The sequence below is a fragment of the Pagrus pagrus genome (assembly GCF_965226575.1).
Source record: "Pagrus pagrus genome assembly, chromosome: 16".
In the NCBI taxonomy this organism is placed as follows: Eukaryota; Metazoa; Chordata; class Actinopteri; order Spariformes; family Sparidae; genus Pagrus; species Pagrus pagrus.
Window position 1 is genome coordinate 18,820,900 of NC_140200.1, and position 23,107 is coordinate 18,844,006.

Here is a 23,107-nt window from a genome sequence, read left to right on the forward strand (position 1 = left end):
ATATGTATCTCATCATTTAGTCAAAAAAAGGAAAAAAGTCAAAGCTAGGGCTACACAATATGGTCAAAAAAATCAAATTGCAATTATTTTGTCGGATACTGCGATATTTATTTATATATCCCATTGAAATCAACAGTAATTACTGATCAGAAGTGCTTACCGTGGAGCCGTCTAGTCTGCTAAACTGATCTTTTAAAATAGCACACTTATAATGCCCTTTTAACTTTCACACCGCTACAGCAGTTGGTGTGCACTAATCAGTCCATTCGTACCAAAAGCTCTTAGTTCGGTCCGTTTTCATCGGTGTGAAAGCATCAATCGCACTCGGGTGCGCACTAAATCAAGCAAACCGAGACCTCCAAAAAGGGATGGTCTCGGTCCGCTTGATTCCGCACCAAATGCCAACCTTTGGTGCTGTCCCTCTGGTGAGAATGCAAACCTGGACCAACTCAGGTATAAACGTGACCCAAAATAACACAATTTATGTCCATCAATGAATAGGTTATAGGCTAAAGCTTAATATGCGTGCTGCGTGGATATCATTATGATGCAGCTACTACTAACATAATTGGGCTATGTATTTTTTTCTGACTGTGATCCTCATAAAAGTGATATGTTACAAATCTTCATGAAATAAACGAATAACAATTTGTTAAAGTAAGTCATTTGGTGATTCCTAAGCCACTCAGTTAAACCAAGTTTGCGCTGCACTGCTCCGCTTGTGAGGCTGCGAGTGACTGCGCAGCCCTTAATCACATTGCGATTAAAAATCGATCTGTAGTAGTTTACTTTTGCCACCTCTGCACATCACATAGGCAATCCACTGGATTGTAAGGTCAGAATCAGAAGAACATGCTTGCGCTTTTTTTACCTTAGTGTTCTGTGTTGATCAGCTATATATATATATATATATATATACACACACACATATACTGTATATATATATGATAATTTGCTCTACCTTTATAAGAGAAGATCACAGCAACAAGATTTGTTTTCCTACAGAGATGTAGACATTTGAGTGTTTTCCCCTGTAGGGATTTATAGCTGACAGGTTGCAGCACAAAATTGCTTTGATTAGCTTGTGAGACCTTCAATTACAAAGAGAGGTGGAACCAATCATGAAAAAGACTGTTTAACATAGGTAATTGCTGGCTGTGCTTGTCCTAGGTTCTTTCTTAGAGTGAGGCAACATGGGGGCCTCTAAACAGCTCTCCACTGACCTAAAAACTAAGATAATTCATTATTATGAATTAGGAGAAAGGTACAAGAAATTATCTGAAGGTTTGGATTGTCCACCTTCACAGTCAGAAATGTAGTGCAGAAATGGAAGGCCACAAGAACAGTCCTTGTGAAGGAAAGGTGTGTAAGGCCGAAAAAAATACAGGAAAGGCACAGGCGAAGGATGGTTAGAATGGTCACAGACAAGCCACAGACCACCTCCAGAGAACTACAAGAACATCTGGCTGCTGATGGTGTAGTTTTTCATCGTTCCACAATCCAGCGTACTTTGATGAAAAAAAAATACTGTGGTCAGATGAGACTAAGATAGAGTTATTTGGTCAGAACAAGAGGAGGTACTGTATGCATGGTGAAAAAAACACACTGAATTCCATGAGAAGAACTTATTGCCTACTGTGAAATTTGGTGGAGGGTCCATCATGTTATGGGACTGCGTGGCTAGCACAGGAACTCGAAACCTTGTTAAAGTTGAGGACCACATGAATTCCTCTCAGTATCAGCAGATTCTTGACAAGAAGGTTCAAGAGTCAGTCACAAAGTTGAAGCTACGCCGGGGTTGGATTTTTCAGCAGGATAACGATTGTAATCACTGTTCAAAATCCACCAAGGAATTCATGCAGAAGCACAAGTACAATGTTCTGGAATGGCCATCCCAGTCCCCAGACCTTATCATTGAAAATGTATGGATTGATTTGAAGCAGGCTGTCTATGCATGGAAGCCAATAAACCTGACTGAACTGGAGGCGTTGTGCATGGAGGAATGGGCCAAAATACCACCTGCCAGACTTCAGGGACTTGTCTGTGGCTATAGAAGGGGTCTACAGACTGTTATTGCAGCAAAAGGAGGCTCTACTAAATATTAATGGAATTATTTCTTTGGGGTGCCCAAATTTATGCACATGCCTATTTTTGTTTAGATGCACATGAAAATGTTTCTGTTGGACCAATAAAAATGATTTCACTACTGAGATGTTTCTGTTTCCATAAGGTATAATGAAGTTGCTGCTTCAAAAGCTCAGCAAGTGACAAACTGATGCAGTGATTTTCCTAAGGGGTGCCCAAACTTTTGCATGCCACTGTATGTGTTGTTGTTCATGTTCGTGATGTTTCTTCTGTTTACTGTTCAGCCAAAACATCTTTTTTATAAAATGTAGCAACCAAGACAAATATCTTTCAACACAGTTGACTGTGGGAAATGTGCAGAAGACCTTATCATGTGTCAAGTCACAGTGATTGTGCAAGAACATTTATCATTTATCAGCAAACAGCACATTGAAGTCGTTCAGCATTTTGTCACGTAACACCCAAAAGTGAGCAAGAGGCACCCATGGAAAGAGGTAGTTAGGGCTAAATTGCACCTTTAGCATCGTTCATTTTTTATCAGAGTCAAGTCAGGAGAGGATTCAGTCATTGTTCCTCACCTGACAAAACAAACTGATGGTTTACATGCTCTTGCCGGGTGAAGTGTCAGTAAAGCATCAACAGTATGTAGGAGAAAGAAAAATTCTTTTACTTGATAACAACAATACATTGTACTTATATAGCGCTTTTCTGAATACTCAAAGACATTTAACAAAAAGCAACAACAAAACAAAGAAAAACAAAACAAAGAAAACAATGCAAAGATGAAATAGTCCATGAGAAGGGGAACAAAGCGGAGAAGGAGGATGAGAATAGAGTTTGTTAGTGGTCGTAGGCAGTGTTGAAGAGGTGTGTTTTTCAGGTATTCTTGAAGGTGGACAGTGAGGGGGGATCCTCTGATGTTTTTTGGGAGTGAGTTCCAGAGGGTTGGAGCGGCAATGGAGAAGGCCCTGGTTTGCGCCAGCAGATCTGAGAGTGCGGGTGGGAGTGTGCCGGTGGAGGAGCTCAGACAAGTAGGGGGGAGCCAGGTTGTAGAGGGTTTTGTAGGTGATGATTAGGAGTTGTGGGTACACTGGGGGATGGGGGGGCCAGTGGAGGTTCTGAAGGACGGGGTTGATGTGTGATGTGTGTGATAAGACGAGCAGCAGAAATCTGGATGTAGTATAGTTTCTTGAGTGTTTTTGGATGATGATGATATGCAGTCTTTTTTCAGTAATTTCTTCTTCATGTTGTTACCATTTTGCTGGATTGTAGAAGTTTTACCACGTATACATCTATGCCTACACTATTGATATAACTTTATGTCATTAAAAAAAAACAGGCAGTGATGGAATGTAACTACAGTATGTACATTTACTCAATTACTGTACTTAAGTACAACTTTGAGGTACTACTTTATTGGAGTTTTTCCATCTTCTGCTTCTTTATACTTGCTCTCCTCTACATTATGGAGGCACATATTGTACTTTTACTCCACATTAATTTGATAACTTTAATACTAGTTACTTTAGAACCCTAATCCTAACCCAGATTGCATCATACGAGCCAAAGTGGTAATCAGCCCAGCCAATAATCAGTCGACTCATAGGATACAGTATAGATACTGTACATGTAAATGTATCTATAATTTTACATGTACTTTAGATACTTAAGAACATTTATTGCTAGAAAATTACTTTTGATACTTTAGTATATTTGATATCAGGTACTTTAAGAGTTTTACTTAAATATTATTTATATGCGTGACTTTCACTTTTACCAAAGTAATGTTTAACACAGTATATTTACTTTTACTCAAGTATGACTTTTAGGTACTTTTGAAAACACTGCCCTCTGGATGTGTTTCCATTAAAGTATGTGTCACTGTCCCTTGAAAATAATTCAAACAAATGTAATTAAATGAGTCACCCAAATGTATAGATATATCCAAACTCTACAAACACTAGTTATAGAGTAACTAGTTATAGTAATGGGTAGATAGTAATGACCTTAGCATTCTTTTGTAGTTTTTGCTTAATAGTGTTTTTCATGTTTGTGACACAAACTATTTTAAGAAAGCAGAAGAATTTGAAAAAGAAGAAGAGATTATCATTCACAGACTACACCTAGCCACACTGCTGTTAGTGGTTTGAACACTTCACGAAAAACAAGAAGGGCAAAGCCAACTTCCTCTTTGGATCAACATTGTGTTGGTGTAATGTTACAACAACTCTAGATGAGCATACTGCCACCTTTGTGTCTGCACACTACTGTATATCCAGTTGCTTATGCAATGCATTAGAATTCTGCTGTTCCTTTTTTTGTTTGTTTTTTAGCTGGAGGGAGCATTGAGAGAGTTCAGCTCCAGAACATGACAACGTGCGACGATTTATTTAACAAAAATATTTGAGGTTTTGGATAGGGATCTACCCATATGGTTTTCATCATCAATCAAGGAGTTCAATAACCGATATTTGAAACCAATACACATTTGCAGTAAAAATTTAAATTTGAATAACAAGTGATGTAATATAACTAACTACAATTTACTCAAATACTTGTATGCAATTTCATGGTCCTTGAGTATTTCCATTTTCTGCTACACCATACAATGTACTACGGAAATTTGATAACTTTACTCTGCAGATTCAGATTATTCAGTGTTGATATGCTGTTACTTGTGACGTGTTACCAATCAAATAGTGTTGTGGCCGGGACATTGAGTGAGACCACAGATTAATGACAATATACAGAGAAAGAATGCTACACCAGAGCTCAAGTACGTTTTTTTTAGAATAAAAAAAAAAAAAAAAAATTAAAAAACACACAGATACCAATAATAGCAAAAATACCTCAACAATCAGCAAAGCCAGTGGTGTAAAACAAGTACTTGCCATGCTAGGCTCTGGAAAGTAATGACGACATTCTTCACTATTTTATGGCATTTTATAGACTCAAAGCTGTGTCAAGTCAGCACAACAGTATAGCGTAATGTCATCAGCATAATGCCGAACATAACAAGTATTTGCAGATGAAACAGTATTGTTATGTCTGTACTAAAAGAGCTGATCCTTCATCGGTCCTAGTATAAAGCCTTATGGAACACCTTGAGTCTTTGTGTATGTGTTGTCAGAGTAGTTACAATTTTTTATTAATTTACTTGTATTCCAAATGTAATAGTTTCCAAAGACTTCACGACTACTACTATTACTCTATATGTTTGCATTTATCATCGCATACTGTAACTCTAACTTGTGGCCACAGTTGCTGCTGTTCAGCAAAAGTTACCCAGGTCCCTGTCACAGAACACACACACACACACACATCCCAGCTTTTTTCCATTAACTGATCATTTTTTATTGTTTTTTTTCTAATTAAAATTGTAAGTAAAACAGCAGAAAATGTTTTCTTGCAATGCATATTTATTTTGAACAACTCAGTCTGCCAAATTTATAAAAAATTCCACAATCAATTAAGTCTATGCATATGTTTTTGTGGTTGCCACACTTGATAGTTTTCTTTCTTATGTTGACGAGCAAGAAGCATTTTTCTTTCATCCAAAATATAACTTCAGAGTGGCCTCTTCAGCCTAGTGAAAAGCATCAAGTGAACGTTTGTCAAGCTGCTCCTGCTGTTCCAGCTGCTCCAGCTGCTCCAGCTGCAAGTCCCCATGGCGGCTGCGGATAAGACTGGTCGAGGTAAAGAAAATAAGGGTGTTTGTATTTGCATTATCATATATAAGAAATATAGATATGATGTTATGATCACATTGAGTTACATGTATATGTTACTTCAACTTTAAAATCTTTTGTAAAACTAGTTGTTCAATAATTGTAAAAAATAAAAACAAACAGTAGGAACAGGTCCTTACTCGTGGATCATCGTGCCAGCTAAATAAAACGGACAAGAGAGGAAAACAACTGCATTAAATCTGAACTCTTAATATACATACATACATACATCACAAAAAAACTTTGTTTCTTGTATTTACCAGTCAGCAGAGTAATACATTTGTAATGAACACATTGTAGAACATTAAAGACATTCATCAGTTTTGTGCATACTCGTACGTGGTCAGTTATACACATTGATTTATGATACATTAATTTGAGATCAGATAATGCCCTTTTTCACAACAGTCACTTAAACATGTCATCGTAGGGGAAATTCAGGTGTAACTAAAAATGTTAATAACAAAATGCTTTCTTGTCCTGTATTATGGTAAACTGAGTGATGCTGCTGCATTTGACCAACAGTTTGATTGTGAAACCATTTTTTTTGTTATGCGAGTGTTTTTCCAGCCATTTTGTGTCAAAGTATGTCCCAGTAAAAGGCAGAATGATTCCACCGTACCGGAGATGGCTCCACTGATGAGCAATCCAATAAAACCTTCTCCAGGTTCAGCCATGAGAACGACCATGGACAACACAAGAAAGACCACAGTACACTTCATCCTAAAAAAATAAAATAAGAAATGTAATAGTCAAATGTAACAGTTGCTGTTTTTTGTGTTGGAGTAACTTAGACTATCATAAATGAGGATGAAATTTGAATTCCCTTCTTACCTTTCACAGTCAGAAACAAAAGGCTGTTTTCGAACAGAGCACTGAGAGGTTTACAGTTAATGTAAATATCTGTGCCTTTTGTTAGATTGATACACATCACCCATTTATATATGCAGGGCTGAAATGTGATGTCTCATTGCATCTTTGCCAACCATCAAAACAAGAGTCATCTCCATTCTCTTCTCAGTTCCTCCAGTTCAAGTTTTCAGTCAAGCCATAATGACTTAGTGATTTTACTTGAATAATAGAAAATAGCAGAAGTACAATATGGCACCTGTATCTGGTGTTTGTGAGATAACATTCTTCACATCATCACTGTATATAGAAAAAAACATTTCATATGCTAATACCACTACAACTGTAGTAGGACAGTGGTTCCAGCTCCAGTATGTAACAACATGCATTAAGAGCCATTAGTAATTACAAAACCAATTTCATCAAAAATGGCGACATTCATAAACCTACACTTGAAAATGATCAATATAATAATATAATAATATTTCCCCATGACTTCAAGTTGATATAACCATTTTTGCATCGGCAGTTGCCACTTAATGTGAATTCTTAAATAAAACTTCTGGTTAAATACCAATAATGGATATTACATGTTTTTTGTTTTTGTTTTGTTTTTTAAATATAATTGTTTAGGGGAGGTTGCAGGTGTTGTCCATCCCAAACCAAAACATTTCATCTCCTTATCAGTGTGGTTACTGGATGATGTGGCCTTTGTTGTGTGATTTTGTGCCATTAGTCATTTATGTTAAATATGAACATTGTCCAAGCTAAACATTATATGTATGATGAAATTGAGCTAACAGTGAGTATAGGTCATTTTAATTTTATATTCCTTTTATGAAATATTCTCTTGGCAACCAGAACACCTTCACACAGCATTTTCTGCAACTTTAGAGGGTTATTCTTAACTCTGGATTTTAACTCTGGATTTATATATATCCTATTTTTTGGTTACACATTATTTAACACAAGTGCAGTCATGTTATTCCTGCAGTATGCATTAGTGTTGGTATTGATACTTCATTTTTTAAAAAGTTTGATAGCAGCTTGCTGGCAGCTGTTGAGTTCTGTATGAAAGGTCAGTAGAACATTTCTTGTAAAACCGCTCCGGGTTCTTGTAACCGAGATTCTCTCCTTGTTCATCAGAATACAGAAGTACTTGTATCTGGTGTTTGTGAGATAACATTCTTCACATCACTACTGTATATAGGAAAAACACCTTGTCTGCTAATACCACTACAACTGTGGTACACAACTGTTGCACAACTACAACAACTGGCACTTCCACTCTTATCCCCAATTATGAATAAAAAGGGAAGCTGTATGAGCTGTGCACACGGCTTATACACTAGTTTGAGTTGTTGGAACAATTTGATCGACTTGCTACGGAGCTCCTGTGGCTGCTGGCTGCTGCTAACATAGCTTCTTAGAAACTAATTACGCTGCTGTTCATCACCAAACCTGAAACATGTTTGACTTTGGTAGCCTTAGTTTTACTTTTCCCCCATTTCTTCGTGGATTTCCTTTTACTTAAACAAAACAACCAGAAAAGGCATGCATACTGAAAATAATATTGGGCGGAGAATGAATCCTTGGAGAACACCGCAGCTAAGTTACAGAGGAACAGGAGTCAGCTCTTACATTAGAGATTCTACTGGAGCGATACAAAAGATCTAGCTCTGTTCTTAATTTGGCAGGAGGACGCTGTATCATCTGTATCAAACACAGCTCACAATTGATCAACACTGATATTCAACTGTCACTTTTGTGAGCTGTCAAAAGTATGTCATTAGTACTCTTAATATGGGCTAAAATGTGAATGAAAACTGCTTAAAATTACATTATTTCTCATAAAAGAACTTTATTTTATTAAAATGTTATGTTCCTTGCTTCTTGATAGTCTTAGCTGGAGTTATACCAAGATTCAAGAAACTTTACTGTTTATCACATAGTGACAGAAAATTACCTTCGGTTAGGGCTCAAACAACATGAAAAAACATTCACACCCATGAGACTCACATAAAGTCACACAACAGTTCCCTGAATCAATGAAAGTACATGTGCAAAGATACATTAAAAGATTAGTGTCTATTTTGCCTTGTTTAAAATGCATATTGCAGTGGGAATAAAAGTTTTTGTAAGTTTTCATTTTGGCCAGAGGTACTTTGAAACAGCTGCCTGAAGGGAGTAGCTGAAACAAGTGGTGAAGGGGGTGTGAAGGGTCCTCAGTAAGCGAACTGCTTTTCTAAGAGTACCATTTATGTTTTAAAATAATGACTCCTCCTTTCAGTTGTTTAAATTAAATTATTTTGTAATTGTTAAAGTATTGTACTAATATTCCCCTACGGTAATTCATTTTCAAATGATCACTGCCACCCATATGATATTATCCTGATGCTAGCCCGTGTTATTGTCTTTTGCATTGTGTACAGTATTCTTATACTGGATTACGACCTGGGGCATTTAAAATAATTGCTCCCCAAGATTATATTACTCTTCACAAAAATGAACTAGATATCATATTGCTATGTTAAGTATTATTTCAAATGTTGTTTATTTTTGCTGGTGTCGATTTTGAGAGAAAGTCAGTGGTTCTACCTAGCCAAAGAAATTAAAAATATGGGATGTCTTTATTTATAGTACCAACTGTTTGTTTTTTTATTTAATGAAAAAACGTATATAAATGTCTGCAAAGTCATAGCAGGATACATTGTTTGTTTCTAAGTTAAAAGTACAGCAATATTTCTGGCTATCTTTCTTATGCTGTTATTGTGACAGCTTATGTTTCTCTTGGTTTGATTCTCCTATTCTTCATTTCTGTCAAAAATAAAACAACAGAAAAAGTTTTGTTGCAATGCATATTTATTCTAAACAATTGACCATCCACCAAATTTCATCAAAAAACTGCAATGTATTAAGCCAAGACATTTGTATTGTCAAGAAGCAGTTGTCACACTTAATAGATACTTTTCTTTCTTAAGAAGCATCTTTTTTCATCGAAAACATAGTTTCAGCCAAGTCGAACAAAGCCACGTTTTTCAAGCTGCTCCTGCTGCTGCTGCTGCTCCAGCTGCTCCAGCTGCTCCTGCTGCACGTCTCCATGGCGGCGGCGGATAAGACTGGTGGAAGTAGAGAAGATAGTGTAGTGATAGTGTTTGTATTTGTATTATCATATACAGTATAAGACATATAGATAAGATGTTATATCACACTGAGTGTAACAGTTGTATATAGGTTACTTTAACTTTTAAATCTTTTGTAAAACTAGTCATTGAATAATCGTTAAAACAAAAAATAGGAACAGGTCCTTACCCATGGATCGCCTTGCCAGCTAAATAAAACAGGAAAACAACTGCATTAAATCTGAACTCTTAATATCATACATAAAAAAAGAACCTTTGTTTTACATACCATTTAGCAGGGTAATACATTTAGTAATAATCATAAGTGGTTACTAATACATTGATTTTAGGCTTGTATTATGAGTCATTATGAGTCATTCATTCATTTGAGATCAGATAATGCCTTTTTATCTTTTATCTTTTTTTCTTTTTTAACAGTCACTTAAACTGTCATCGTAGGGAAAGTTCAGGTGTAACTAATTATATTAATAACAAATGCTCTGATGTGCTGTTGCTGAAAATACTTCCTTGTCATCTCTGTTAGAGTAAACTGACTGTTGCTGCTGCATTTGATATGAACAACATGTATGAGTTACGTGAGCCATGTTTTTTCAAAGCATGTGCCAGTAAAAGGCCAAATGATTCCAGTGTACCGGAGACGGCGCCTTTAATTAGCCATCCAATAAAACCATCAGCAGGTTCGGCCATGAGAACGACCATGGACAACACGAGAAAGACCACAATGCACTTCATCCTAAAAAAAGAAAAAGAAATTCAAATGTCAAATGTAGCAGTTGTTTTTTGTGTTGGAGTAAATTAAATATCTTAAATGAGGATGAAATTTGAATTTAATTCTTACCTTTCACGGTCAGAGACAAAGGGCTGTTTTCAAACAGAGCAGTGAGACGTTTACAGTTAGTGTAAATATCTGTGTCTATTGTTAGACTGATGCACATCACCCATCTATATATGCAGGGCTGAAATGTGATGTCTCATTGCATCTGAGGCAACCACCAAAACAGGAGTCATCTCCATTCTCTTCTCAGTTCCTCCAGTTCAAGTTTTCAGTCAAGCCATAGTGACTTAGTGATTTGACTTGAATATTAGAAAATAGCAGAAGTACAATACGGCACTTGTATCTGGTGTTTGTGAGGTAACATTCTTCACATCATCACTGTATATAGAAAAAAAACATTTCATATGCTAATACCACTACAACTGTAGTACACAACTGTTTCGCAAATACAACAACTATATGTGGTTATAGATAAAAAGGGAAGCTGTATGAGCTGTTTCACATGACCTTTACACTAGTTTGAGTTGTTGGAACAGGTTGGTCAATTTGCTAAGGCGCTCCTGTGGCTGCTGACTGCTAACATAGCTTCTAAGAAGCTAAATGTGCTGAGGTTCATGACCAAAATAAGAGAGGACCTAAAAGATTTAAAGCGTACATACTTTGGTCGCCTGGGCTTTACTTTTCTCCCCCAGTTTTCAAACCAGCAACCAGGTCCTGTTAGAGAGATTGTGAGTTTCTAATTTTAAAATGCAGAAAAATATTAACTTGTTGTCTTTATTAGACTGTTATTGTTTCAGCTTATGTTTCTCCTGGTTTAATTTTTCCTTTGTTTCTGTTCTAAATTAAACAACAGAAAATGTTTTGTTGCAATGCCTATTTATTCTGAACAACTGACCATCCACCAAATTTGATCAAAAATCTGCAATGTATTAAGCCAAGACATTTGTATCGTCAAGAAGTGGTTGTCGCACTTAATAGATACTTTTCTTTCTTAAGAAGCATCTTTCATCCAAAACATATCTTCAGACTCGAAAACGATCTAGTGCACGTTTTTCAAGCTGCTCCTGCTGCTCCAGCTGCTCCAGCTGCTCCTGCTGCACGTCTCCATGGCGGCGGCGGATAAGACTGGTGGAAGTACAGAAGATAGTGTAGTGATAGTGTTTGTATTTGTATTATCATATACAGTATAAGAAATATAGATAATATGTTGTATCACATTGAGTGTAACAGTTGTATATAGGTTACTTTAACTTTAAAATCTTTTGTAAAACTAGTCATTGAATAATCGTTAAAACAAAAAAATAGTAGGAACAGGTCCTTACCCATGGATCGCCTTGCCAGCTAAATAAAACAGAGGAAAACAACTGCATTAAATCTGAACTCTTAATACATAAAAAAAAAAAACCTTTGTTGTACATACCATTTAGCAGGGTAATACATTTAGTAATAATCATAAGTGGTCACTAATGCACATTGATTTTAGTCTTGTAATATGAGTCATTCATTTGAGAATGTTAATGCCCTTTTTTAAAACAGTCACTTTAACGTGTCATCGTAGGGAAAGTTCAGGTGTAACTTATTATATTAATAACAAATGCTCTGATGTACTGTTGCTGAAAATACTTTCTTGTCCTGAGTAAACTGACTGTTCCTGCTGCATTTGATTGTGAACAACATTTATGAGTTACATGAGCCATGTTTTTTCAAAGTATGTGCCACTAAAAGGCCAAATGATTCCAGCGTACCATGGTAGGCGCCTTTAATAAGCCATCCAAAAAAACCATCAGCAGGTTCGGCCATGAGAACGACCATGGACAACACAAGAAAGACCACAATGCACTTCATCCTAAAAAAAGAAAAAAAAAGAAAAATGTGAAATGTAGCAGTTGTTTTTTTTTGTTTTTTTTGTTGTTGTTGGAGTAACTTAAATATCTTAAATGAGGATGAAATTTGAATTTAATTCTTACCTTTCACGGTCAGAGACAAAAGGCTGTTTTCAAACAGAGCAGTGAGACCTTTACAGTTAATGTAAATATCTGTGCCTACTGGTAGACTGATACACATCAGTCATCTATATATGCAGGACTGAAATGTGATGTCTCATTGGATCTCTGCCAACCACCAAAACAAGAGTCATCTCATCACTTCCTCATGTTTAACTTTGATGCCCAAGTGACTCAGCTTTTAGACTTGAGTTTAAGACAATAATTGATTAAAAACAACTCAGTTGACAGCCTCTTAACTGTGAGGATTTGCTACTTTAATTCTATTTGTTTTATTGTAATTCAAATATATGCTTTTGTTCCACTGGTCTTTCCAGGCACAAATCAGACTCTATGTTGTAAACATTTGTTATTGCTTTCTGACCGAACAGGGGGGACATCACAGGGGTTATTTTTGTGCTGTAAGACCAATCCCTGCTTCTGTTTAGTATGGAAGGTGAACAAGTAATCAATATTTTAAGTTAAATAAATGTAACCATAGCAACATGGCCTATACTGCATTCCTCCAGAGGAAAATATGAAAGATGTTTACTTAGTTTGTTACTACGAAAAAAAATCTGACTTGAATTTCTATAATGCAGATTCATTCTATTGACTGATTTTTTTTTCCATAAAGTTGTTTGTTTTTTTTCGTTAAACGTGGCTCAGTTTTTCTTCAAATAAATGTAGAGAATTGTTAAAGGGAAATGGATTTTTCTTTCTAATCATGGCTTCATGGCTGGCCATTTCAGATGACCTATCACAGAGCCGTCATCACAAAGCTGATTTGGACGGTCGTTAGCTGAATATTTTTCTTGACTCAGGACGGGTGATTTGACAGTTTTAGATTGGGATTGATTTTCGAAGGAATCCACAACACACTCTTCACGTGAATCATTGACATAGTGGTATTTAGTGTCTTATTCAGTCTGTTATAAAATTTCACTTCAATCCATTTCCCACCAGTGCGATGCAAAAATGCAGTGCAACATGACAACTATGCACACTGGGTCCTGTGCAAATATTCCGCGGTGCCGTGCTCCTTTTGCATCCCCATCCCTGTTCCTCCCCATTTGTTAATAAGGATAATAAGGATACTTCATGATCAGATATGGTCATTTACGTATCGTGAATGATACCCAGTTCCCCCTGGACCCCCAAATCCCCTTTCTGTGGTCAACATGTAACATAATGAAGTGAATATCAGCTACATTACCATCTTCATTTTATCCAGCTGCTGGGAGACTCAAGCCATGTCCTTGACTTGGTTAGCGAGGTTGTTGTTGTGGTGTTTGTGCAGTATTGGATGTTGTTGTGAAAAATGTATTGTAAATAATGTTATGTGCATTATAGGAGCTTGTGCCAAAACAGAACCAATCACCACCACCACCATCGGCAAAGACTTTTAATAGACGTCTTTTGGATATGTTTTTGCTCAGTGTGGTTACTGGATGATGTGGCCTTGGCGGTGTGATTTGGGGCCATTGGTCATTTATATTAAATATGAACATTGCCCAAACTAAACAAACATTATATGTCTGATGAAGTTAAGCTTACAGTGAGTAAAGATCATTTTAATTTTGTATATCTTTCGGGGGTCATTCTTAAATCTGGATTTTAAAGCTGGATTTATAACTCTGTCTTCTTTTTTTGGTTTCTCATTATTCCTGCAGTATGCATTAGTGTTGGTATCGATACTACATTTTTAAAAGTTTGATAGCAGCTTGCTGGCAGCTGTTCTGAGTTCTGTATGAAAAGTAAGTAGAACATTTTTTGTAAAACTGCTCCGTTTTCTTGTAACCAAGATCCCCCCCCGCCCCTTTTTCATCAGAATATGCAGAAGTACTTGTATCTGGTGTTTGTGAGATAACAATCTTCACATCATCACTTTATGTGCGTATGTAGTACACAACTGTTGCACAACTACAACAACTAGCACTTCCACTTCTCTTCCTTATGTAAATAAAAAGGAAGCTGTATGAACTGTGCACACTGCTTATACACCATGAGCTGTTGGAGCACTGTGATCAACTTGCTAAGGAGCTCCTGTGGTTGCTGGATGCTAACATAGCAATTTAGGAAATAATTATGCTGAGGTTCATCACCAAAATGAAAAAGGATCAAAAACATTTAAAGTTTTCATACTTTGGTAGCCTTAGTTTTACTTTCCCCCCACTTCTCTGTAGATTTCCTTACACTTAGAGAGAAAAACCAGTTACCTTTTGTGATTTGCTGGCAATGTTGGAGAGCATTAAGGTTCTGTGTGACATGAGTGACTGAGAAAAGGCATGCATACTGGAAACAATATTGGGCCCAGAATGGAACCTTGGGGAACACAGCAATTAAGTTACAAAGGAACAGCAGTCAACTCTTACATTAAAGGCTGTATCATCTGTATGAAACACAGCAATTTCTATCAGTTTTGTTGCTAATGTTGTTTATTTTTGCTGGTCTCTCTTAAGTCTTTCACAAGAGAAAATCTGCTCTCATTGGTTCTGCCCAGCTACAGAAACAGAATATTTGAAGAGAAAAATCTCATTACTGGCAGCACCAATAGGTTTTCTGATGAAAAGGGTTGGAAATGGGCACAGAAATATTTATCTGGTTGTCTTTCTTAGCCTGTCATTGCGCCAGCTTATGTTTCTCTTGGTTTGATTCTCTTAATCTTCGTTTCTATCTTGTCATCTAGAAATCATCATGAAGGAGAATCCCATTTGTGGTCTTGTTTATATTCAAATTCTTGCACTGCCATTGGATTGTCAAAATACTTCTTCACTCTTGACTGTATGATAAACCGAATAAGGCATTTTTTCTTTTTAATTGTCTCAAATATTACACATTTGAGGCTAGTTCCCCCTGATCCTGTGTGTGCGTGTGAAGAGTTGCACACGTTTGTTTGTGTGGTTTATTTGATCTGAATGTGGCAATGACAATGCAAAGTACTTGCCATATCAGTATTAACAGCTTGATTAATATCTTGTCACTTCACCATCCACATTCCTCTTTTATTGCTACTTGGAAGAACTAATGGTGAGAAAGTTCAAAGACAGAGAAGAATAATAGGGAAATGGTTACTGAGGTTTTTTTCTGCCCTTTTTCATTTAAACAGATGTCATTCAGAGCATCCTTAGCCAATAATTGCTTGAAAAGAAGAAAATTCTTACATTTACCTATTCACACACACATTCATGCACTGGTGGCAAAGACTACCATGAAGTTGCTGACCTGCTCATCAGGATCGATTTGGGGTTCAGTTTCTTGCTCAAGGATACTTCGACGTGCAGCCGGGGGAACCAGGGAATCAAACCAGCGACTTCCAGATTACCGGACAGCCCACTCTACCTCCTGAGCCACAGTTGCACAAAGCTATCACGTTCCACTTTTCCATCACCAGGGGCCCAATTAAATGTGTGCACTGTAGAACATGACCTCAGGGTCATCCATTTACAAATTCCACCAAATATACAGGAAATGCCTAACTGGTCTGGCTCAGAAGCAAGTACAGATATTCTGTTATGTACGGATAGAAGATATATTGTATCTCAGTAAAATATATGGACGTATAATATTGTCTTTGTTGTGCAGTTTTGCACTTTAAACAAAAATAGTTTTTTTAAATTTATGTTTACTCTTTTTTGCCCTTCCCTGTTCAAAACTGCATTCTAATGCCTTCGCACCGGCTGGCGGCATTATGTTTTTTGGTTATCTGTCCGTCTGTCCCATTTTTTGGGAAAGACATATCTTAGGAACTCTTTGAGGGAATTTCTTGGGCTTTAAACTTGGACCCAAGGATGAACTGACTAGATTGTGGTCGTCAAAGGTCACTGATATCTCATGGCGTCCAAAAGCGATCCTGTTTGCCATTTTTCAGGAATGCTTTGAGGGCATCTTTGTACAACAGTTTCCCTTCTGTAACGTTGACCCATTAGGAGCACGTGAATGATAATTGAGTCATCAGTCATGGCTGTCGTTCACTGAGGTTGATGATGAAAAACAATCTACAGGCCCTAACTGAACTGAACAGCGGAGAGTAATTGTGTAAGATGAAACCTTTTTGCTGAGCACATTTACAGCGTCTGAACTCAATTACAACACATTGATTTTGTTTACTGGAGACTTTTTTAAGGTAAAAACTCTTGGTATGGAGCGTGAAAGGATAGATACGTATAACCCACAACCTGACCTCTGTGGATTTTTTGACAACAGCACACAGAACTGGTTCCACTCGTGTGTCAATAGAGACAGTGAGATGTCTAAGGACTTTACGTGATGTGGAATACCAAGAATCAGCATCTCAGGATGATCCTGACAAACCAAGAGACAATAAGGAGGTACGAGCTGAGGGGGTCTGTGTTTGATCCTGGTGTAAGCCCCTCTCTGCTGTCTCAGAGAACTGAGTCTCGGCAAATTCACAGCATCAACTAAAATAGAAAATCTCAACCATCTCCACTTCTCTGCATGTTTTGTTGAAGCACAATGCTTTACTCCTCACTGTTTCACCAGCTTCTCATTGTGATGACACTTTTAACAAGCCTTTCTGACCTGTATGTTGCTACTATGTTGCAAAATGAGTTATCGATATCAGAATAATGTTTAGAATGTAAAATACATTATTTAAAAAACATTATATACTAAAATCAACTGTTGCTTTTAGCTTTTGACACATCATTTCAAAGTCAGAAAGTCTAAAGAAGTATGAACTTGCTGTGCTCCTATGCAGAAGGTTACATGTGAAAAAAACATCAAAACCACAGCTAAATGGTGAAGAGCAATTGCACAATCGATTGCCCAAACACATTTTTATTTTTTTCATTATGTAGACTGACCAGAGGAGAAGGAATATGAGGCAATACTTCTTAAGAAGCTGCAAAACATTGACCAACCAATTAATCTGATAGCCTTTGAGACATTTGCTTGTTTTTCTCCCAGTATTGCGGTTCTCGATTCAGGGCAATATGTTTTGCCCCTCAGTGAAAATTACATTTCTGCACTTGCTCCACAACTTGCTACTGACAAACTGAAGCTGCTCACAGGGCTCGGCTACACAGAACCAGACGCACCAGAAAGTTATACAGTACTATACATTGGCATGCATCATTACAGCTTAAAGAGTAACTAAACCCCCAAACCCCTTTTTTCTGCTGAAAACAAATGTATTTGGGTATGAAGTAGTGTTGTTGATTGATTCTGGTCCAACTCTTGACATTTTGGTCGAAGTATTTCAATTTGGCGTATTTTCTTGTAAAAATGTAAGAGTGACTGCCCTCTATGGATTGAAACCCGGCTATTACAATCAAATTTTGCTATTGGCTGAGATGGAGGCCGATGACGTTTTGGAGGCAGCTTTCATCATGAAAGTGTGGGTGTGGGAGGGGGCTCTGTTGGAGGCTGCACAGAGTGACTGGGCGTGTCTTAACTGCTGCTGGAGCCCCGCTCAGAATCAAGGCATTTTTTGAATTTCCAGCCTAGATGCACCTCAGCCAAAATCTAGGGGTTTAGTTACTCTTTAATAAAGTTAAAGAAAAGCTCATTCCAGTGCAAGTGATATCAATTCACTAAATCTCTGCATCGAAACTACTTAAAGCTACCTACATTTCAAGGGCACAGTAGAGTGATGAACGACAGGATATTTGGTGATAAATGTGATCAGTTATTGGGTTAAGCTGTCAACCTAGAGTTGATATTGATTATTTAAGTGATTATTCACACCAATCAATCATTCAACCCCTGTAAATTGAAAAAGCAGCTGTACATGTTTTTTTTTCCCTTCATGTTCCACTCAGTTAGTGATCAGTTTGGATCCGTGTCCTCCATTCCAATTTCCAAGTTAAACTTTTTTCCCACTGAAATTTGGTTAAATATGGAGGCAAAATTCCTGCTAATCACAGCAGAAACCTGAGGTTTCATTCCCAGTAACAGTGCCTCCTTTTGGGGGTTTTATGGCAGTTGACCAACACAGACTAGTGTCACCTCTGGATATAAAGAATGATTTCATCTCATGCAGGTGCAGTACGATGTGAATGTTAGCTGCTTGGCTGTAGTCTTTGCAGTCTGTTGATGCGAGATGACATTTTTGAGGTTCGCTTGGTATCCAGCAAACCATTTGTGTGAATGTCTACATATGTAAATTAGGGATGTTTCCAAAAACTATTTTCCATTTAAACACTAGTTTTAGACTGGTCGACTGCTCTAAAACTAAAAAAAACGCAGGTTTAAGGTTAAACATTGTCCGACAAAACACTGATTTGAAATTGTATTTTAAATGCAGCTGAAATGTGTGGCACTGTATGACGTCCATTACAAACTTATCCTAACATTTAACTTGGAAGACGAAACACGTCAGGGCAAATTATGTCAATATCTAATTTAAATCCATACATTTATTAAAGAAAAGAGACATTCTTGCAATGGGATTGCATCAGCCACCGTGCTCGTCAACATCCTCATACCTAAAAAACTGAATAGTTTGTCAGCGTCGCCCCAAAACAACATGACCGTTGCAGATTACCAGATGTACCAGAACTTCATCATACAATCACAGTTTCCTTAGATTTAGGCAAGAAAACTACTTGGTTTGGTTTAGGAAAACATTGTGGTTATGTATACTGTATAACGTTACTTCACTGTGTTCATAAGTCAAAAGTACTCATAGTTGACTTCTGGTTTCAAACTGGACACAAACAGCTGTCTCCTGAATTGAAGTCCTGCACTTTGACTTCTCCTCACTTCCTCTTTTGCAGCTGCAATAATTACTACAGCCGCTAGAGGTCGCTGCCTAACAACAAACGTAAATACGAGTCGCACTGACCTGCTTGAATTTTTGACCTATATGGTCGTTGTAGAAGAGACGAGGAATCCACGTAATAAAGTACAGAGAATGAGGTTTATTTACACGAACTTGTACGTACAACTGACTTGTAGTGAACTCCCAATATAACTGACAAATTACCCAGCGGGCCCCTGCGGCATCTTGTACGTCATGTTGCCAGGGCAACAATCATATACATTCTACATCCCCCCTCTTCACAAAGCACAGCAAATCAGTGTTGGTTTTTCTTTTGGATAATAGGGAATGTCCTTAGGTGCTCCAGGGTAAGGCATAAGGTCCATAAGGCATAAGGCATAGTAGATGGTTGGAATGCCAGAATAGTAACATACTGCATTAATCATTGTGAACATTTGAAACATTTTAAATAACACAAACATATCTTGAATGAGGAATGTGTAAGTACTACTTGCATGAACTTGCAGAAGGGATAACCTTATAGGAGTATAGGAAATATAAACGTGACGTAATATGCATGAACCCGCATGACTACAGAAGTAGATCCACCAATCTTCACATTCATAAACATAGATAGAAAACGTGCTACATTGCGCCATGAACACATAACATTGCCTTTTTTTTTTTTTTTTTTTGTGTGTGTGTGTGTGTGTAAGTGAGTGTGTGCATCAGGTAGGTATATGTGTTTGTGGTGTGGTGTGTGCTCGGTGGTATGGTTTAGGGCAGCGACCAGCCTACACCCTTGTGTACGTGTGCGTCAGAAAGAGTGTGAGTGCCCGTGCGCGCCTCAGTGTGTGCACACGTGCGCGCCTGTATGGAGGAGGGAGAGAGAGAGAGAGAGAGAGAGAGAGAGAGAGATGTCTATGTGGTGTAATCCCTGTAGAGAGTGTTGGGCCTCGATATCCTTCCAGAGCGGGTGATGACCACTCCTTCTGGGGCTGGGGCTGCCTCTGGCTGGGCAGTGGCAGGCTGCAGATCCGGTGGTTGGTCTGGAGTGGTGCTGGACGGGACGCTTGGTGAGTGAGGGGTGTAGGTCTCCGGGGTGAGTAGCAGATGACGTCTGTTCCTTGTGTACGTGGCGTCCCCGACCTGGACCTGGTAGCTGTTGGGTTGAGCTGCAGCTCCGGTGACAATGGCGAGCCGATCGTATCCCCTTGCTGTCTGCATCCTGACCGTGTTTCCTGTTTGCAGTGGTGGCAGGCGTTTTGCTGACTTGTCGTAATGTGCCTTGCATCGCTGCCTTGCATGTGTGAGTGCGGCCTGCACCTGTGTCTGCACGCTGGGTACGTACATTGCTTTGGTCATGGGAATGAGAGCTTTTGTGCGCCGAGACAGCAAGCGCTGCGCTGGTGAGGGCAGTCCATCTCTTGGTGTGTTTCGAATGTTGAGCAGAGCCGCATAGATGTCTGTCTTGTCTCGTGTGCATTTCTCAAGCAGGTGTTTGGCTGAACGAACGGCCCTTTCGGCTAATCCATTTGACTGGGGGTAGTGGGGACTACTGGTGACGTGAGCAAAGTCCCATGTATGTGCAAATTCCTGGAATTCCCTGCTTGTGAAGTAAGCAGCGTTGTCAGTCATCAGTTCCTGAGGTGCACCATGTGTAGCAAAGTGCCGTTTCAGCCTGGCGATGATGGTTGCACTAGTGGTGTTGGGGAGATGATCTATTTCATACCAGCCAGAGTACGAGTCGACAAGTACCAGATGTTCTTTCCCCTCCCACTCGAAAACGTCAGCTGCTGTGAGGGCCCATGGTAAGTCAGGTATGTCGTGTAGCTTCAGAGGCTCTCTTTTCTGGTGAGGTCGCAGTGCGATGCATGGAGTACATTTGGAGAGCTCACGATCGATGTCCTGGTTGATCGTGGGCCAAAACATGGTCTCTCTGGCCCTGAGTTTTGTTGCTTCGAGGCCAGGGTGGCCTTGATGTAGCTGCTTGAGGTAGTAGTGTTGCAGTGAGTGGGGGATGACGAATCGCTGGCCACGAAGCAACAGGCCGTTGTCCGTCGTGAGCTCGTCTCTCATGCTGTAGAATGGTCTGATATCGTGGGGCAGTTTTCTTGACGAGTCAGGCCAGCCTGTATTGACGATCTTGGCTAGCTGGCGGCATGTGGGGTCTGCCAGCGTTTCGTGCCGCAGCTCTTCCAGTCTTCTCGATGAGAGGACCTCCACCGTCATGACGTCGTAATCCTCAGTGCTGTTGGTGTGGTCAACAGTAGGCAGATGTGCACGTGAGAGGGTGTCCGCAACATACAGTTCTTTGCCCTTTTTGTACGTGACATGGAGGTTGTAGCGCTGCAGCTTCAGCATCATTCTCTGGAGGCGGGCAGATGCAGAGTGGAGGGGTTTCCGCAGTATGGTGATGAGTGGCTGATGATCGGTTTCCACTGTCACAGGGCGGCCATAGATGTAGTCATGGAATTTGTGACAGGCGTAGACGACAGCCAGGAGCTCCTTCTCTATCTGTGCGTATCGGCTCTCCGTCTCTGTGAGGGCTCTGGAGGCAAACGCTACGGGCTTGCTGTTTTGTAGGCAGACAGCACCTAGCCCGTGCTGAGAGGCATCAGCAGACAGCACCACTGGCTGATGTACATCGAAGTACTGAAGGACTGGGGGGCTGGTGAGGAGGCCCTTGAGCTTGTTGAATGCTGCTGTGTGATGCTCCTGCCAGACCCAGTCCACGTCCTGCAGGAGAAGCTGACGCAGGGGTGCTGTGACTTCGCTGTAACCTGGGATGAACTTTGACAGGTAGTTGGTCATGCCGAGGAATCTCTGGACCCCATGCTTGTCCTCCGGAGGGGGCATCAGGCGAACCGCAGCAGTTTTGGCAGGATCCGGCTTGATCCCCTGGTCGGTGAGCAAATGCCCCACATATGAGACTGCAGACACCCTGAAGCGGCATTTTTCCGGATTCAGCTTGAGATTGACGGCACTCACCCTGTCCATGACCTGGCGTAGACGCGCGTCATGCTCCTCTGCCGTCCGGCCCCAGACGAGGATGTCGTCAACGACGATTGCACATGGCTGTCCTTCAAAAAGTTGTTCCATGCACCTCTGGAACACCTCACTCCCCGTCGATATGCCATAGGGCATTCGGAGGAAGGCATAACGGCCCACTGGCGTCATGAATGTGGTCAGTTTGGATGACTCGCTGCTGAGTGGCACCTGCCAGAATCCGCATTTTGCGTCTAGGATGCTGAACACTTTGGCACCTGGCATGTCGGCTATCACTTGTTCAACGGTTTTCATTGGATGGTGGGGTCTGAGGAGTGCTTTGTTGAGATGAACCGGATCAATGCACAGCCGAATGCTGCCATCCTTCTTGCGGGCAGCCACCATCGCAGATACCCATTCCGTGGGTTCGTGGACTGGTTTGATGATTCCCAGCTTGGTCATTCTGTCGAGCTCCTGGATGATCTTGTCTCTCATGGCCAGTGGTACCCGCCTAGGGGCACATATCGTGGGGTGCACCGTGTCGTCCAGACGCATGTTGTATACGACCGGCAGCTTGCCTACAGCGCTGTTGTCGAACCGGTCTCTGTATTCTGTGAGTTCTGGTGCCCCCTGTTGTAGTGCATGCACGTTCGGTCCCAGTTTCACAAAGCCTAGTTTCACACTATCAGTGAGACCAAGCAGGGGTTTCACGTCACTGTCAACGACATGAAAGTCTAATGTCCCGCATGTAAGATGCACAGTCGCTATGCCCATTGTTCTTATTACCTGCCCTCCATAGGCTACAAGGTTGACTACTTGACTGTGGTCGATGT

General features: G+C 39.6%; 2 protein-coding genes and 1 long non-coding RNA gene across 3 annotated transcripts in view; 1 reads left to right on the forward strand and 2 right to left on the reverse strand.

Moving 5' to 3' along the window:
- Positions 1-23,107, forward strand: part of LOC311271816 (exostosin-1) — a 288,114-nt gene that overhangs the window by 173,003 nt on the left and 92,004 nt on the right. The window lies entirely within an intron of this gene.
- LOC311271495 (pleurocidin-like peptide WF3) lies at positions 9,430-11,017 on the reverse strand. The gene is made up of 4 exons (XM_084377191.1): positions 10,644-11,017; positions 10,438-10,538; positions 9,975-9,993; positions 9,430-9,781 (listed from the first exon to the last, which is right to left on the reverse strand). Exons 2-4 carry the CDS (start codon positions 10,535-10,537, stop codon positions 9,673-9,675), a joined length of 228 nt encoding a protein of 75 aa, XP_084233317.1. The 5' UTR covers position 10,538; positions 10,644-11,017; the 3' UTR covers positions 9,430-9,672.
- On the reverse strand, positions 11,159-12,709 carry LOC311271594. Its single transcript, XR_014624445.1, has 4 exons — positions 12,548-12,709; positions 12,326-12,426; positions 11,903-11,921; positions 11,159-11,705 (listed from the first exon to the last, which is right to left on the reverse strand). It is a non-coding gene; the product is annotated as an uncharacterized lncRNA (long non-coding RNA).

Bases quoted from the DNA above. Each gene is read 5' to 3' on its own strand.
- LOC311271495 (XM_084377191.1), bottom strand. From the start codon at position 10,537: ATGAAGTGCATTGTGGTCTTTCTCGTGTTGTCCATGGTCGTTCTCATG.